The 16,817-nt window shown below is 44.3% G+C and overlaps 1 protein-coding gene and 1 non-coding gene across 2 annotated transcripts in view; one reads left to right on the top strand and one right to left on the bottom strand.

Moving 5' to 3' along the window:
* CSMD1 (CUB and Sushi multiple domains 1) overlaps positions 1 to 16,817 on the top strand; it is a 1,658,099-nt gene that overhangs the window by 1,362,516 nt on the left and 278,766 nt on the right. The window contains exon 26 of the mRNA XM_052661250.1: positions 2,759 to 2,961. Within this exon, the coding sequence (XP_052517210.1) occupies positions 2,759 to 2,961 (203 nt within the window). The remainder of the gene's footprint in view (positions 1 to 2,758; positions 2,962 to 16,817) is intronic.
* TRNAS-GGA (transfer RNA serine (anticodon GGA)) lies at positions 13,143 to 13,214 on the bottom strand. The gene has a single exon. It is a non-coding gene; the product is annotated as a tRNA-Ser (tRNA).

Here is a 16,817-nt window from a genome sequence, read left to right as displayed (position 1 = left end):
GTGGCCTCACACCCTCTCTGCACCCCACAGGCCTTCCGCAGACATGGTTCCCACCATCACACCGTGCCCAGAATCTGCCAGCCGCTCAGTGCTCCTGGCCCACTCCTCTAAGCAGCACACCTCTGACTCCCAGTCTGCCTTTCCCTGGAGAGCTGGTTGTCAACACAAGCACAGAGTAGATCTTTTTTCCTAAATCACAGGTGGGGTGACTGCTTCACCACAAACACTGCCCTGGTGGATCACCCAGGGTGAGAGCCAGAACCCTCAGAATAAGCTTCCAAGCCCTGGGCCTCGCCCTTTCGTACCGCCGTTCACTGCCCACATGTTTCTCTGGCCTTAGCACCTCTTCCATAGGCCCTCTCTCTGCTCGTTACACTTCCTGCCCACATGGTCTCAAACGCTGAGGGTGTGCCCTCTGTGTGGGGCTTTTGCTGGGTTCACTCTGCCCTCTCCTCAAATGTGGGGCTTCCCTGGTGGCTCAGATAGTAAAGAATCTATCTGCCATGCAGGAGGCTGGGTTTCATCCCTAGTTCAGGAAGAGTCTCATCAAATAGAACAAACCTCTCATCTCCTTCAAGTCTCTACTCAAGGCTCTCCTCACCAACATGGGTTATCAGCCATCTCATTTAATTCTTAAATACATGGGTTATCCAGCCATGTCATTTAATTCCTAAATCTCCTCCCCACCCTTCAGTCCTGTCAAGGGTGATGCTACTTATCCTGCTCTGCTTTTGTTTTTTCTTTTCTCAGTGACATTTACCACCTACGAACATGCAACTTTCTTATTTTTTACAGTTTATGGGTTTCTTTGCTCATCTCTTGCCATTACCAACTGTGCAAGCTCCATGAAGGCAGGGTTTTTCCTTTAGTTCACTGATATATCCTGATATATGCCTGATAATAGTCCGTGCTCAAGAAGTGTTCCTTGAATTGTTGAACTGCATTATATACTGAAGGGGGTTTGGCTTAGACTCACAATAGTATGTTCAACCTCACAAATATTCAGGGAGATGTCATTTAAACAAGAGACCTTCCCACAACCATCAGATTTTCTCTTCATGCAACTATTATAGGCTGATGTCATCAGGTATTGGTAAAGATGTGGCAACACAGAGCCCTTTGTAATTTATCGTGAGACTGTACGTAGCTACAGTCACAGGGAGCACAACTTTGCCATTTCTCTTTCTGAGCCTAGAGAGATCCAAGGATGAGCACCATTTATCGTCATAAAATATAGAGACTGACGATCTTTCAGTAGACAAGTGAAGCATTTATTCTGCTTCTGAAGTGAGTTACCAAAGTCAACATCTCTAGTTTAGAGGAATCTCACCTAATACTCAATGTGAAAAAGCAACTTGAGGGAATTCCCTGGCAGTCCAGTGGCAAAGACTCTGCACTTTCATTGCTGAGAGCCCGGGTTTGATCCCTGGTCAGGGAACTAAGATCCCGTGAGCTATGCAGAGTGATCACATACAGAAACAAACAAAGCTACACAAAAAAGCTAAAAAAAAAAAAGCAACTTGAATATGAGACAAGCACATACATGCCAAAATTACATCTATTATGTAATTATTGTCAACCAGACAAAATAGTACTATATATTTTTGGAGATATGTATACACATATGCATAGGAAAATATAAATGAGAAGAAACCATTGTGATTTCAGGAGGTGGGAATGAGAGGGAAAACAATGAGTAAGTGGAGAGGAGGGGGAGTAGGACTGTGTTATTGGCATAGATTAAAAAAAAAAAAACCTCTGAAGCAAATAGGGCAAAATGTTAAAATGATGGTGGGCATCCAAGTGTCTACTATATTCTGTGCTTTCCTCTATATTAAAGATATTTTAAATTGAACATTAAAAAATATACTACATGCTTTATACTTTATTCAGGGTTAGATATTTTCCCTGAGTATATAATATGCACAAAGTAAGTAAGTAGTATTTGTGCACAATTTTTTGTATAATAGTTATTGTGATTTTTATCTTTCTTACAATTTCATGCAATTAACAGTAAGTGAAAGAGGATAAAAGCATTCAGGAAATATGGATTTTTGTTGATATTAAACTCTTTTATCCATTTGAATTTCCATAGATAGAACTACAGCTCTGTGGCTTCCTCTGACATAGAGATTTTTTAAGTTACTTTGAAAAAATATCTGTAAATCTGATAGAAGTATGATAAAATATTAGGAAAAAAGGAGTTTATACTACACAATTCCACTTTTGTGTTGGTATCTCAAATCATGTATTTTTCCTGAAAATAGACTGTATAAAAGCAGACACACCGGAAACTGAGATTGCTCAGGTACAGGTAGACAGTGACCTCCTGGTGTGACCATCATCTCTGCCAGCGGCTCTCCTAGCGTGCATGCTGCCACCTCGTGGGGCGTTTCTGGAACGACACTGGTACCACAGGCATCACAATCTGCCATTAGCTTAGAACAAAGTTGTGTCAAACCCATCTTTGGTCAGCGTGCCCGAAAGACCTTTGAGTCGTGAAAAGAGCTGACGGTCTCCAAAGACCTAGTTTCATCCCTGAGCACCCAGTGCAGCTAACAGCTGCAAGTCCTCACTGTGTCCATCTCAGACAGAAGCCTCGGGCTCAACTGTTTGCTGGTGGGCCGCATGAGCCCCGGGTGAGGCTCCAGGCTCACCCAGGACCGGCAGACAGGGACCGGAATGGGCTGGGGCGCCCCTGAGTCCTGCGCCGGGCACCCTCGCGGCCGGCCCCCTTTCAGCCGTGTTCTCCTTGCAGCCTGCACTTCATCGTGTTTGACACGGAGCTGGCCCACGACATCCTGCGGGTGTGGGATGGCCCGGCGGACAGCGCCATCCTGCTGAAGGAGTGGAGCGGCTCGGCGCTGCCCGAGGACATCCACAGCACCTTCAACTCCCTCACCCTGCAGTTCGACAGCGACTTCTTCATCAGCAAGTCCGGCTTCTCCGTGCAGTTCTCAAGTAGGTGAACGGCCCCTCCTCTCTCCGCGGTCCTCTCCTCTGGGGTTGCCAGGGAGACAGGGCCCATTCGTGTCTAAAGGCTCCCCCTGCTCCCGACAGGATGGACCTTTTGTTGAGCAAAATATGAAAATTTGAAAACCCCTATCAAGAGAATGGCTTGTCTTAGGAAATTCTCTCCACTCTCAGATGGTGATAGACAGATGCTGTCTTTGGTGGTGGTGGTTTAGTGGCTGTGTTGTGTCCGACTCTTGCGAACCCATAGACTGTAGCCCATCAGGCTCCTCTGTCCATGGGATTCTCCAGGCAAGAATATTTGAGTGGGTTGTCATGCCCTCCTCCAGGGGATCTTCCCAACCCAGGAATCGAACCCAGGTCTCCTATATTGCAAGCAGATTCTTTACCGACTGAGCTGCAAGGGAAGTCCATGCTCTTTTTAGTTATGTGGAAAGAAAATACTTTAAAGATTTGAGTTAATCAGTACGTATATGAACTTGGGCCCCAGACAGGTTGTGAGTCTGTACCAGAAGGTCAGGTTTATCTTGGGTGCCCCCTTCCCACACCTGACATCTAGCCCAGGCTCTTTCAATCCCCTGGGTGCTGCCACAAAGTATGAATGTTGGCAGTCTGCTTCAACTGTCTGCTGTCAGCTCCCCTGCCATTCTCCCTGCTTAGGGCTGAGGTGTCAAGCAGCTTCTGTAGGACAGTCATCTCTGAGGATTTAGTGGCTTCACGTTTGCAGTTTTATATGCTTACCTTCTGAAGACGGTCCCCGCCTTCACTGTCCAGCACATTTTTAAGGAACCGTTTCCAGACGGAAGGGGTGGGGATATTTTGTGGCAGATGAGTCTGTGAATACCCTTCAAACCACACCATGTAGAAGTGTCGTATAACGTGGTAGCTCCCAGGTCAGCTGTCATCATAAACCGACCGGAATTTTCACATAAACACATTCTGGCACGATTCATTTCTTGGCAGGTCACTTGTGAGCCACATTTAAGACTTACATTAGAAAATGGACTGAGGTCAATTTGACGTTTTAAGGGGTTGGTAATGAAATTGAGGTCAAAGTCTGCACAATTTCTTACCTCGGGTTCACTGTGCTTCGAGGCAGTAATTTGTGAACACGTGTTCATGGAATAGAATCTCTACATGGTAAAAATTTCACTGGTTTATGGCCAAAATATCAAGGTAAGTTTTCTCTGGTTATCCTGGCTTGGGGAAAAAAAATGTTTTTGTTCCAAGATTATATCATTTTTGCTCTTTTTCTGTGAGATAAAGATGCCTGCTGTCTTCAGAAACAGTGGTGAGAGTACACGGCAGGTGTGCTGCACTGTCCTTATTTGACAACAAACCTTCAGTACAGTTATGAGGTTATAGTTTCCTCTCCTACCCATTATGTACTCTCCTGGCTGCATTTCTGCCTTTTTCTTTTTATAATAGACTTTTTATTTTTTTTTCTTTTAATTCTTATTTTTACTTTATTTTACTTTACAATACTGTATTGGTTTTGCCATACATTGACATGAATCCACCACGGGTGTACATGCGATCCCAAACATGAACCCCCCCCTCGCGCCTCCCTCCCCACAACATCCCTCTGGGTCATCCCGGTGCACCAGCCCCAAGCATGCTGTATCCTGCATCGGACATAGACTAGTGATTCGATTCTTACATGATAGTATACATGTTTCAATGCCATTCTCCCAAATCATCCCACCCTCTCCCTCTCCCTCTGAGTCCAAAAGTCCGCTATACACATCTGTGTCTTTTTTGCTGTCTTGCATACAGGGTCATCATTGCCATCTTTCTAAATTCCATATATATGTGTTAGTATACTGTATTGGTGTTTTTCTTTGTGGCTTACTTCACTCTGTATAATCGGCTCCAGTTTCATCCATCTCATCAGAACTGATTCAAATGTATTCTTTTTAATGGCTGAGAAAGAGACACATGTACCCCAATGTTCATCGCAGCACTGTTTATAATAGCCAGGACATGAAAACAACCTAGATGTCCATCAGCAGATGAATGGATAAGAAAGCTGTGGTACATATACAGAATGGAGTATTACTCAGCCGTTAATATAATAGACTTTTTTTTAAGCGCACTTTTAAGTTCACAGCACATTTGAGAGCAAGGTACAGCGATTTCCCACATAGACTCTGCCTCGGCCTATGCACAGCCTCCTCTGTTATCTACATCCCCACCAGATGGCATGTGTGTTACAGCTGATAAACCTGTACTAACACATCATCACTCTAAGGCCATGGTTTACATGGGGTTCACTCTAGTGTTGCACATTCTGTGAGTCTGGACAAGTGTGTAATAACTTGTGTCCATCATTACTGTCTCATATAAAGCAGTTTCACAGCCCTAAAAATCCTCTGTGCTTTTCCCATTAATTCCTTCCCCATCCGAAATAACCCCTGGCAAACAGTGATAGTTTTTCTTTCTCCATAATTTTGCCTTTTCTATATCAGGTAGTTGGAATCATATAGTGTACAACTTTTTAACATTGTCTTCTTTCAGTTAATAATGTGCATTTAAAGTCCCTCTACCACCCTTATGGCAGAAAGTGAAGAAGAACTAAAGAGCCTCTTGAGGAAAGTGAAAGAGGAGTGTGAAAAAGTTGGCTTAAAGCTCAACATTCAGAAAATGAAGATCATGGTATCTGGTCCCATCACTTCATGGCAAATAGATGGGGGAACAGTGGAAACAGTGTCAGACTTTATTTTGGGGGGCTCCAAAATCACTGCAGATGGTGACTGCAGCCATGAAATTAAAAGACGCTTACTCCTTGGAAGGAAAGTTATGACCAACCTAGATAGCATATTCAAAAGCACAGACATTATTTTGCCAACAAAGGTCTGTCTAGTCAAGGCTATGGTTCTTCCAGTGGTCATGTATGGATGTGAGAGTTGGACTGTGAAGAAAGCTGAGCACCGAAGAATTGATGCTTTTGAACTGTGGTGTTGGAGAAGACTCTTGAGAGTCCCTTGGACTGCAAGGAGATCAGTCCTGGGTGTTCATTGCAAGGACTGATGCTGAGGCTGAAACTCCAATACTTTGACCACCTCATGCGAAGAGTTGACTCATTGGAAAAGACTCTGATGCTGGGAGGGATTGGGGGCAGGAGAAAAAGGGGGCAACAGAGTATGAGATGGCTGGATGGCATCACTGACTTGATGGACATGAGTTTGAGTAAATTCTGGGAGTTGGTGATGGACAGGGAGGCCTGGCATGCTGCGATTCGTGGGGTCACAAAGAGTCAGACACAACTGAGCGACTGAACTGAACTGAACTGAAGGCCTTCCCTTAGCTTGATGGCTCATTTCTTTTCAGTGCTGAATAATATCCCATTGTCTGGATGTACCACTGTTTATCCATTCACCTGATGAAGGACCTGTCGATTGCTTCCAATTTTTGGCGATTATGAATATAGCTGCTATAAACATTTGCATGTAGGTTTCTGTATGAACTTAAGTTTTTAAGTCCTTTGCATAAATACCAAGGAGTGTGATTGCAGGATTATCTGGTAAGAGAATGTTCTTTTATTTCTGACCTTTTAAAATCTTCCTGTTTAAAAATTCATGTGACAGAACAAAGAAATCATTTATTTTTTTATATTCCTCATTATATTCTCTTTTAAAAGACATCTTCCTAGTTTGGGTTAAAGACAAAGGAGTGTCTTTTATTATAGTTATTTGAGAGCATAGACATTTATATCCTATGTTTGTAATTACGCAAATAATATATTTAATTAATATGATGCTTAGGAAGTGATAAACATGAACACATCCATTAAAGTTCCTACCGAAATGAAACTTGCTTAATTGACTTTGGTTTTCCAAAGTCTTCTAGTTTGAACAATATGAAATTGTCATTTTTGCAGATTAAAAAAATGGTTAAATATTGGCATTTATGGTTTAGCATAGCATTTGGTATGTGTGAATGCATGCGTGCTCAGTCACTTCAGTCATGTCTGACTCTTTGTGACCCTATGGATGGTAGCCCGCCAAGCTTCTCTGTTCATGGGATTCTCCAGGCAAGAATACTGGAGTGAGTTGCTGTGCCCTTCTCCAGGAACATTTGGAGAAATACCACTTTGGGAAATACCATTTTAAGAGTGAAAATATAATGTTGACTCAGGTATTTTTATGAATGAGTTTCTACAAGGTCTTTAAAACTCTATGGGAAGGAAAAATTGCAAGGTATAAAATAATTGCTTGGCATTATTTAGAAAAACTTGGCTTAAATTGTGACGCTGAAAATTTGGGTTTGAATCTTGACCTCTGGGGCATCCCCTGTGGCTCAGTAGTAAAGAATCCACCTACAATTCAGGAGCCGCAGGAGTCACTGGTTCAGTCCCTGGGTCGGGAAGATCCCCTGGAGCTGGAAATGGCAACCCGCTCCAGTATTCTTGCCTGGAGAATCCCATGGACAGAGGAACCTGGTGGGCTACAGTCAGATGCGACTAAAGCAACTTAGCACAGCACACAGCCCGGCACATTTTCCCTTTGTCTGCTTAAGTCTACTCTCTGCCATATCTCAAGCTTCTTCTCAATCCTAGTGGTGGACATGCATGGACCAGCTTGGTGCCTTCTAGCCGGTTCCCCCAGTGAAGAGCTCCGGCAGGAGATGAGAGGTGCAGGGAGGAGAGTGGTGTCAGGCTGTGCTATATCTCCCTTTCAGATTCCCTCAGTCAGCACTCGCTGTTCTTCTCAAGAAGCTGTATCCATACAGTATCTTTCCAGGTTTCTATACACCCAGCAACTACACTTCTACTTGGGCTTTTCCAAATCCAACATTTGTAAGGAAACCCTCTCAAATAACCCCCTGGAAGTGTGTCATATCTTTCATTTTGGATTTTCAGTGATAGAGTTCCCAAAAGAACAGTGTCAAGCCCATGAAATTGACATCCCCATGTCCCGGGAACCCCCTTCAGCATCAAGCTGAGATATCTGGTCAACCTCCCTGCACCCATGACCGAAAGTGTCTCTTTCCACTCGTGCAGTTTCTGAGCCATCTTTTCCCCTTTGGGGAATCCAGCAATAAAACTAAGTCAGGCTGGAGCCTTTCTAAAACAAAGACTTGAATCCCCTTGAAAAATGTAAAAGAGCCTATCCCTCAAGCCCCAGAAGCCTAGCTGCTCTTCTGTAGGTAGAAGCTGGAAAAAGCCCATTTATTTTTCTTAATAATCCTGAAACATAAAAAGAAGAGGTACTTTATGTGTAAGTTAGATAATGCTGCCATTCCTAAGACAAGCTAATGTTAGACTGTGAAGCATTGGCACTAATCTGTGATTTCAAAGGGGCTTCCCTGGTATCTCAGGTGGTAAAGAATCTGGCTGCAATGTGGGAAAACCAGCTTTGATCCCTGGGTTGGGAAGATCCCCTGGAGGAGGGCATGGCAATCCACTCCACTATTCTTGCCTGGAGAATTCCATGGACAAATAGTTGGACATGATTGAGCAACTAACAGTTTCACTTTCATGATTTCAAAATAAAATTAAAAAAATAATGGAACTTAAATATTCTCCTCAAATAATTGATACTTCAAGTATGACCTTTGTTACAAAACAAAAATGACATTTATTCAAACAAAAATGACATTTATTCAATAGTATAAAATTAGTTTTCTTGGTAAACCATTTTAACTTGATAGTATGCCAATACTATGTGAACTCTGCTTTGTAGGTGTAACTTAATCATTGAAGGGAGAAGCTTATTTGAGTAGTTTTCTCAGACATTTGAATTATCAGACTTTCCTCAATAAACTTAAAGCAGGAGACTTTAACATCAGCGTTGTTCTCCATCACAGAATCCCATACCTGACTGGGGCTTTTTACTTTTGACTGCTTGTCTGTTATTAAGACACCTTCTTCAGCTGCCTTCCATATCCCCACCGTGTCCTGGTCCTCCTTCCTCCAGTGGCCACCCCATTAGAGTCTTTTCCCTGGCTCTCATCTTTCCTTCCCCAAGCTGTGAAGGCTGGATGCCGTGAGGAACATCCTTGCATCTCTCTCCTCCATCAGTAGCATCTCCTTGGGCCTCACCGGCCAGCCTCCTGAGCCCTCCCTGGGGTCCTCAACTGCCAGTCCTGGGTCTCTCTCTGGTTTCACGTGAAGACAGAAACAGGAGACTTGGCACATGAAACGTGACCACATTCCAGTTCTCTCCACTCCTAAACCTGGTTTTCTCTAAGCCTTTCCCATCTCAGTGAATGCTAGCTCCATTCTGAGAGTTTCTCATGAGAGAGCCTTTGAAGTCATTTTTTCACAAACCCCTTCATCTTATGCCCCCCATCTACTCCAGCCTCACTTTTAGTGAGGCCCATATTCAGAGTCCCAGGTCCAGCCAGTTCTCTCCACCTGTGCACGTGTCCCCTTGGTCTGAGTCCTTCTGGCCTGGACTGCGCCTGCACAGCTTGCTGATGGACTTCCCTCCACTCCTGGATAAGTGTTTCCTGATCAAAGGAGCCAGGATGGGTCTTTAAAAAATATAGTGGCTTCTTTATTTATTTGGCTGCATTGGGTCTTAGTTGTGAGACATGGTGTCTTCGTTGCATCGTGAGGAATCGTTCGTTGTGGCACATGGACGCTCTAGTTGTGGTGTGCAGGCTCAGTAGTTATGGCATGCAGGCTTAGTTACTCCATAGCTTGTGGGATCTTAGTCCCCAGACCAGGGATCAAACCTGTGTCCCCTGCATTACAATGTGGATTCTTAATCATTGGACCACCAGGGAGGTCCCAGGGTGGGTCTTAATGAGGCAACTTGCTTCTGGCCAGAACTCTCCACTGTCTTCCCATCTCAGCCAGAGAGAGTTCTGGTTCTCCCTCTTGCCAGAAATAACAGCTATCAAAGCTTGTATGCAAACTTCTGCAAAAACCTTCTGTGCATTTTCAGTTTTCATCCACAATCACTGCCCCCCAACCCTGTCAACCTCCTGTGACATCCACGCCAGCAGGAGGCCAGCCCTGCTTGGTAGGCACATGTTTGGTATATGTCCATTTTACATCAGTGTAAATGGACATATCTGTTATTAGACAGATCTACTAACATGTATGCATCATCTTAACCTAATATTTTCCTCTATGCTTGCTTTTCCTCTTTGCTTGTTCAATGAATCCACAAATGGACAGAATATATTTTAAGGCCTCTTAATCAGAATTAATCACATTGTCGCTCACAGTCCCCAAATTCAATGCTCATGTTTCTGATACAGTGTGTGCCCCATCGTGTGTGAGCATCTTATTTGCAATCTAAAAGACTAAGGTTGGGCTTCCCTGGTGGCTCAGATGGTAAAGAATCTGCCTACGATGCAAGAGACCCAGTTTCAATCCCTGGATTGGGAAGATTCTCTGGAGAAGGGAATGACTAACTCAAGTATTCATGCCTGGAGAATTCCTTGGATAGAGGAGCCTAGTGAGCTACAGTCCATGGGCACAAAAAATCAGACATGACTGAGACTATTGCCTGGGCTGAATGATGAGACTAAGTTCCTGGAGGGCAGAATGTCCAGAACATGATATATAGTCATTGGTTACAAAGTGTTTTCAAACTGAATATACTTGAAAACTTTCTAGTGATGCAAATCTTTAAAATACTAGGATGATTTTGATTGTGTGACAAGGACCATATCATCTACTGATCTTCTGAAAAGGTTGTGTTTTATTACTGACATCAGCTTCATTCAAAGATGTTAATAGAAAAGCCTTTAATAATAAATATTTGAATGCTAATTTTAGTGATAAAGATTCTCCCACCCCTGAGTTATCTTCTATCCCAATGTTAGTAGTTAAGATAAATAGTCCTTATATAATATCTATTATCAGTAGAAGTGCTCAGGATAGACTGTTTTCACTGCTAAAAAACACATTAGACAGATATAAGAACATGTATGCATCTTTGTTGACCTTTTACGTTTTATGATTCTTTATACATTTATCTTTACCTAATTATTTTGATACCAGGTAGAAACCAAGCAGTCCATTTTCATTTTATAAAGATTAATACCCATTTTAATTTAAATGAACATAGTTTAATCTCTCATTTGTTAAGTTTCCTTATTCTATTTAATAAAAATGACCACTCTTCCCAGCGTTAAGGCAACCTTGGGCAGCGAGCGACTGGTTATTGGTGGTGACCCTTAACCACGGTGCTGAATGTCCACGTGCAGGCTCAGCGGGCTGCTGACGGAGCGGCTGCACACCACGCCTTCCTTCCATGCACTTTACCTGCCCTGTGCTGTAGAACAGCACCCCCTCCCCTAGAAAGGAGAACTACCAGTGCTCACAAGATATTCAAAGCCCACTCAAGGTCCAGTGTCCTGCCAGCTCCACACAGCATGTAACACATAGGACAAGAACTGACGAGTGCAATTATGTTACTTGTAATCAGCCTAACACTTTTCATTAAAGCTTAATTACCATTTAATCATGCATAAAATGCAAGAAGATGGAGTTCAGTTCCCAGGAGTGACCTTTACTCTGGGGGTTAAATAAACAGTGGCTGAGCCTCCAGCAGTCAGACTTCTCGGCCCTCTCACCCAAGGGAAGACGGGCTCCAGGGTGATCTCGCTTCCTTGGAGTCCCAAGATGGATTTCCTGTAAATAGCGGCCATAACTACGCAACATCCCACCCTGATTTACTTTGCTGCTGCTGCTGTTGCTTCAGTCGTGTCCGACTCTGTGCGACCCCATAGACGGCAGCCCACCAGGCTCCCCTGTCCCTGGGATTCTCCAGGCAAGAACACTGGAGTGGGTTGCCATTTCCTTCTCCAATGCATGAAAGTAAAAAGTGAAGTGAAGTTGCTCAGTCGTGTCTGACCCTCAGCAATGCCATGGACTGCAACCTTCCAGGCTCCTCTGTCCATGGGATTTTCCAGGCAAGAGTACTGGAGTGGGGTGCCATTGCCTTCTCCACTAATTTACTTTATTGAAAGATAATTTAATAGGTAAATTTTCATTTAAAAAAATCATTTGTTGTTTATAGCAAGAGAGGCCCTTGGGGCTGCCAGTTGCCGAGCAGAGTAGGATTGTTTTGTAGGAACGAGTCGGTCATAAACCCTGGGCTCCTGCGCCACATTTCTACCTGCAGACAGTACACGGTAGGAGCCGTCAGGTGGCCACCCTCTCTGCTTTCTCAGGACTCTGCTCATGGGGTCAGTGGAAAGTTGACCACACATTTGTCATTGGCCACATGCACACATAGACTGTAAATGAGGCCGAAGAGTTTTGTCCACCTTTGATACCAGGCCTAGCTCATGACAGAGAAAGAATGGTTGTGTATTGAATTACTGAGACTAAGATGCTGACTTAACTGAAATTCTAAATTCTGGATTCCATAGAGTGTTGGGGTTTTAGCTGTGGTTGGTGGTGGTTTAGTGGCTAAGTCATGTCCAACTCTTTAAGACCCCATGGGCTGCAACCCACCAGGCTTTTTGTCCATGGGGACAGCAAGAATAATGGAATGGTTTGCCATTTCGTTCTCCAGGGGACCTTTGCAAACCAGGGGTCAAAACTGGGTCTCCTACATTACAGACAGGTTCTTTACCAACTAAGCCATCAAGAAAGCCCTTTTCGCTGTGGTTAGTTTTGTCAAATGCCACCAAGATTGATAGGAAGAGGAACAGAGAGAAACAGGACACCTGAATGACACGTCTCCTGTTCTTGGGGGCATGTCTTTTTCTCCCCATCCAGCTTTATTGAAATATAATTGACTTATTGCATATTAGCTAGATTCTACAATCTGAAAGACAAAGCAGACTAGTGAATATTTTAAAAAAGCAAAAACAGAAACAGACTCACAGATAGAGAGGACAAGCTAGTGGTTACCAGTGGCGAGAGGGAAACGGGGAGAGGCAAGACAGGGGTGTGGGATTAGGAGGCACAGACTAGTGTGCATAAAATAGATAAGCCACAGAGTCATACTGTCCAGGGAAATATCGGCATTGTTTTGTAATAGTGTTAACTCAAGTATAATTTTAAAAAATATTGAATTGCTGTGTTGTATGCCCAAAACTAATATTGTAAACCAACTATGCCTCGATTGGTGTGAAGTGGCTCAGTCGTGTCCGACTCTTTGCAACCCCATGGACTATAGCCTACCAGGCTCCTCCCTCCATGGGATTCTCCAGGCAAGAGTACTGGAGTGAGTTGCCATTTCCTTCTCCAGGGGATCTTCCCAACCCAGGGATCAAACCTGGGTCTCCTGCATTCCAGGCAGATGCTTTAACCTCTGAGCCACCAGGGAAGCCCATACCTCGATTATTACATACCAGTTTTCATCAAATTTTTGTCTTATAATGAAAAATAATAATAATAGAAATAATTGACACATAGCATTGTGTAAGTTTAAGGTGTACAGTATGGTGATTGGATACATTTATGGACTGAACAGAATGGTTACCACCGTAGCTTTTGCTCACCTCACATCTCTTACCACTATTTTTGGTGGTGAGAACAGTGAAGGGCTACTCTCTGAGCAACCTGCAGATACACAGTGCAGTGTAGTCACCTACAGCCATCTTCCTGTGCACTGGACCCCAGCACTTACTCATCTGTAGCTAGAGATCTGTGCCCTCTGACCAGCATCTCCCCATTCCCCCCACGCACACCACCAGGCCCTGGGAATCACCATTCCAGCCTCTGATTCTGTGAATTCAGCCTTTTCAGATCCCACCTATGTGATGTCATATAGCATTTGTCTTTCTCCTTCTGACATCTCACTTAGCACGCTGCCCTCAAGGTCCATCCATGCTGTGGCAAATGACAGGATTCCCTTCTTTTTCATGGGTGAATAATAGCCCAGTGTGTGTGTGTGTGTGTGTGTGTGTGTGTGTGTGTGTGTGTGTGTGTACGTGCATGTGTGTCTCCCACATCTTCTTTCTCCACTCACCCATCGACGATCATGTGGGTGGTTTCCACACCTCGGCTGTTGCGGTGGTGCTGCAGGGACCGTGCGGGCACATGTGTCTCTCTGGACTCCTGTTTTCATTCCCTGGACATGCATGAAGCTGTGGGATTGCTCGATCATGTGGTAGTTTCACTTTCAGTGTTTTCAGGAACCTCCACAGTTTTCCATGGTGCCTGCACCAGTTAACATTCCCACCAACAGTGCACAAAGGGTTCTCTTCCTTGTGTTTGATACTTACCATGAGAGAGAGAGCGACCCTTTTCTATACACACAGCCGGAGCATCATCTGTACCCACTTTTCTGCTAGTCTCCCACTCATACTGAAGGCTCGTAAACCATTCCTCAGACAGCAGCGATTTCTGTGCGGAGTCCCAGCATGATCCCCCCGGACCTCAGATGTAACTCTTCATCACATACAATGCTTTAGGCAGGGTTATGTTTTCTTGCTTTAATGAGAAGGAAGTGCTCCTAAATTTTATAGACTGAATTATCACAACCTCATTCACAAATAAGCTGAGTCAGTGAGGACAGCATAGAAAATGAGTCACTGTGACAAATATTGCGATTAAGCATCTGACCACTCTGTCCAGGGTAGAGGTCACCCTCAGCTTCATAATGTGTGTGATCACATTGGTGCAATAACTAGGAATTAATGAACTATCTACTCATTCATTCATTTGCGTATTCTTTTATTTATACACTGACAACTAAAAAAGTTTAGTCACAACCTAAAAGTGTTATTTTATTGGGTGAGAATGTTTAGTATTCCAGCCCAGGAGATAGCATCTCAGTAACTCTGAGAAAACGGCTCCAAGGAGGTGGGCAGGGAGTCAGGCTATATACAAGTCTGCAACAAAGGGAGCAGGCAGTCTGAACATCAAAGATTGGGGAGCAAATTAAGGAATTTAGTTTTCTGTGCATGAGAAGATGCAAGCCTCGGGGCTGCCTGAATGCATGCCTTTCGTGAGACAGCACCTCAGCTGTCTGGGGCCAATGCAGTTTCCTTGTTCACGTTTCTTCCTGCATTCCCCCAGCTCCTTGGCAAGCACCGTGGAGGGTGACAGCTTACACTGGATCGCAGTTTGGGGAGCCTTATTCACATTTGAGGCCAGAAATCACTGATGGTGGTGGCATTTCTTGTTTATTGGTATGCCAGAAGATGCTTGCATTTCACAACACCAACCAGTATTGAACCCCTTCCTGCTGCATTCCTGATGCTTTGTGGATGTGGAGGATTTGTGGCTGAGATGCAGATATTACCTGGTCTTCATAAAAGATATGGAAGAGGCAGGTGGATTTCACCTCCCCTGAGGCTTACATTGTTCACCCAGACTCCCTCCTGGTCTCTGTCTGCCTCCTCCAGACAGCCCGCCTGGCACCCCAGCTGCCTGGGCAGGACTCTGCTCCACTGTGGCTCACAGAGACAACCTCTGCTATCCTTGGGTGACCAGCCACTTCCGAGGTCCTCAGCGCCTGTCTCACACCCTGTGGTCTCCACTCCATCCACCCGTCACTCTCAGGAACACACACTGCATTCAGATTTAGCAACACTGTTAGAGTGGAAAGGAAAAAAAAAATGTATACGTATACACACTCATATGTAATCTTAAGTATTATGAGGCTCATTTAAACTATAGTAAGCTGCATACCATTCTAATGGATAATGGCAGAAACCAAAGAGGAGCTAAAGAACCTCTTGATGAGGCAAACTTCGGGAGATGGTGAGGGACAGGGAAGCCTGGGTGCTGAAGTCCATGGGTTGCAGAGTCAGACCCTACCGGGCAACTGAACGACAATGACAACAAGCTGCATAATCCTGTATCCTGATGAGGGTGAAAAAGGCAGCTTAAAACTAAACATTAAAAATTAAAAATAAAAAGCTAAGATCATGGCATCCGCCTCTTACTTCATGGCAAACAGAGGGGGAAAAGGTCGAAGTAGTGACAGACTTCCTCTTCTTGGGCTCCAAAATCACTGCAGTCGGTGACTGCAGCCTTGAAATCAGAAGAGCAGGAAAGCTATGACAAGCCGAGACAGTGTGCTGAAAAGCAGAGACATCACTCTGCCAACAAAGGTCCGTATAGTTAAGGCCATGGTCTTCCCATGGTCATGTACAGTTGTGAGAGCTGAATGGTGAAGAAGGCAGAGTGCCAAAGAATTAATGCCCTCAAACTGTGGTGCTAGAGAAGACTCCTGAAAGTCCCTTGGACAGCTAGGAGATCAAACTAGTCTATCTTAAGGGAGATCAGCCCTGAATATTCACTGGAAGGACTGATGCTGAAGCTGAAGTTGAAGCTCCAATACTGTGGTCATCTGATGCAAAGAGCCAACTCATTGGTAAAGACTCTGATGCTGGGAAAGATTGAGGGCAGAAGGAGAAGAGGGCATCAGAGAATGAGATGGCTGGATGGCATCACCGATGCAATGGATATGAACTTGGGCAAACTTTGGGAGATGGTGAGGGACAGGGAAGCCTGGTGTGCTGAACTCCACAGGTTACAGAGTTGGACATGACTGGGTGACTGAAAAGCAACACCAAGCTGCACAATCTTGTATCAGAAAACTCAAAGGTGCACAAACATGTGCACACACATGCAATATTGTATAAGTTTTAGAATAGGCATCACAGAGGCACTGTTTTCTACCCTTTAAAGGTACCATGACTTGGGGCTGAGCCCATCTACACAGCTCTGTAAACAAGCATGTGTGTGATTTTCGTGTGAATTAGGTGAAATTAGGGCATCATACTCTTTTTATTGCCCACAATGTTGATGAGGGCTGCTCTCAACAGTAAGGAACACAAAAGCACTTTGATTTATCAATTTTCCCCAGTATAAGGGATTGCTATTACTTATTCTCAGTTCTGGAGGCATGTTGACTCAGGGGAAGTATATGAGATAAATGAGACAGTCTGCAGTTCTCAAATTGGATCCCCCCTCT

The sequence above is a fragment of the Budorcas taxicolor genome, chromosome 24, assembly GCF_023091745.1.
Source record: "Budorcas taxicolor isolate Tak-1 chromosome 24, Takin1.1, whole genome shotgun sequence".
Classification (NCBI taxonomy): domain Eukaryota; kingdom Metazoa; phylum Chordata; class Mammalia; order Artiodactyla; family Bovidae; genus Budorcas; species Budorcas taxicolor.
Note: the sequence above shows the minus strand (reverse complement) of the source record. Positions and strands in the feature narration are given on the sequence as shown.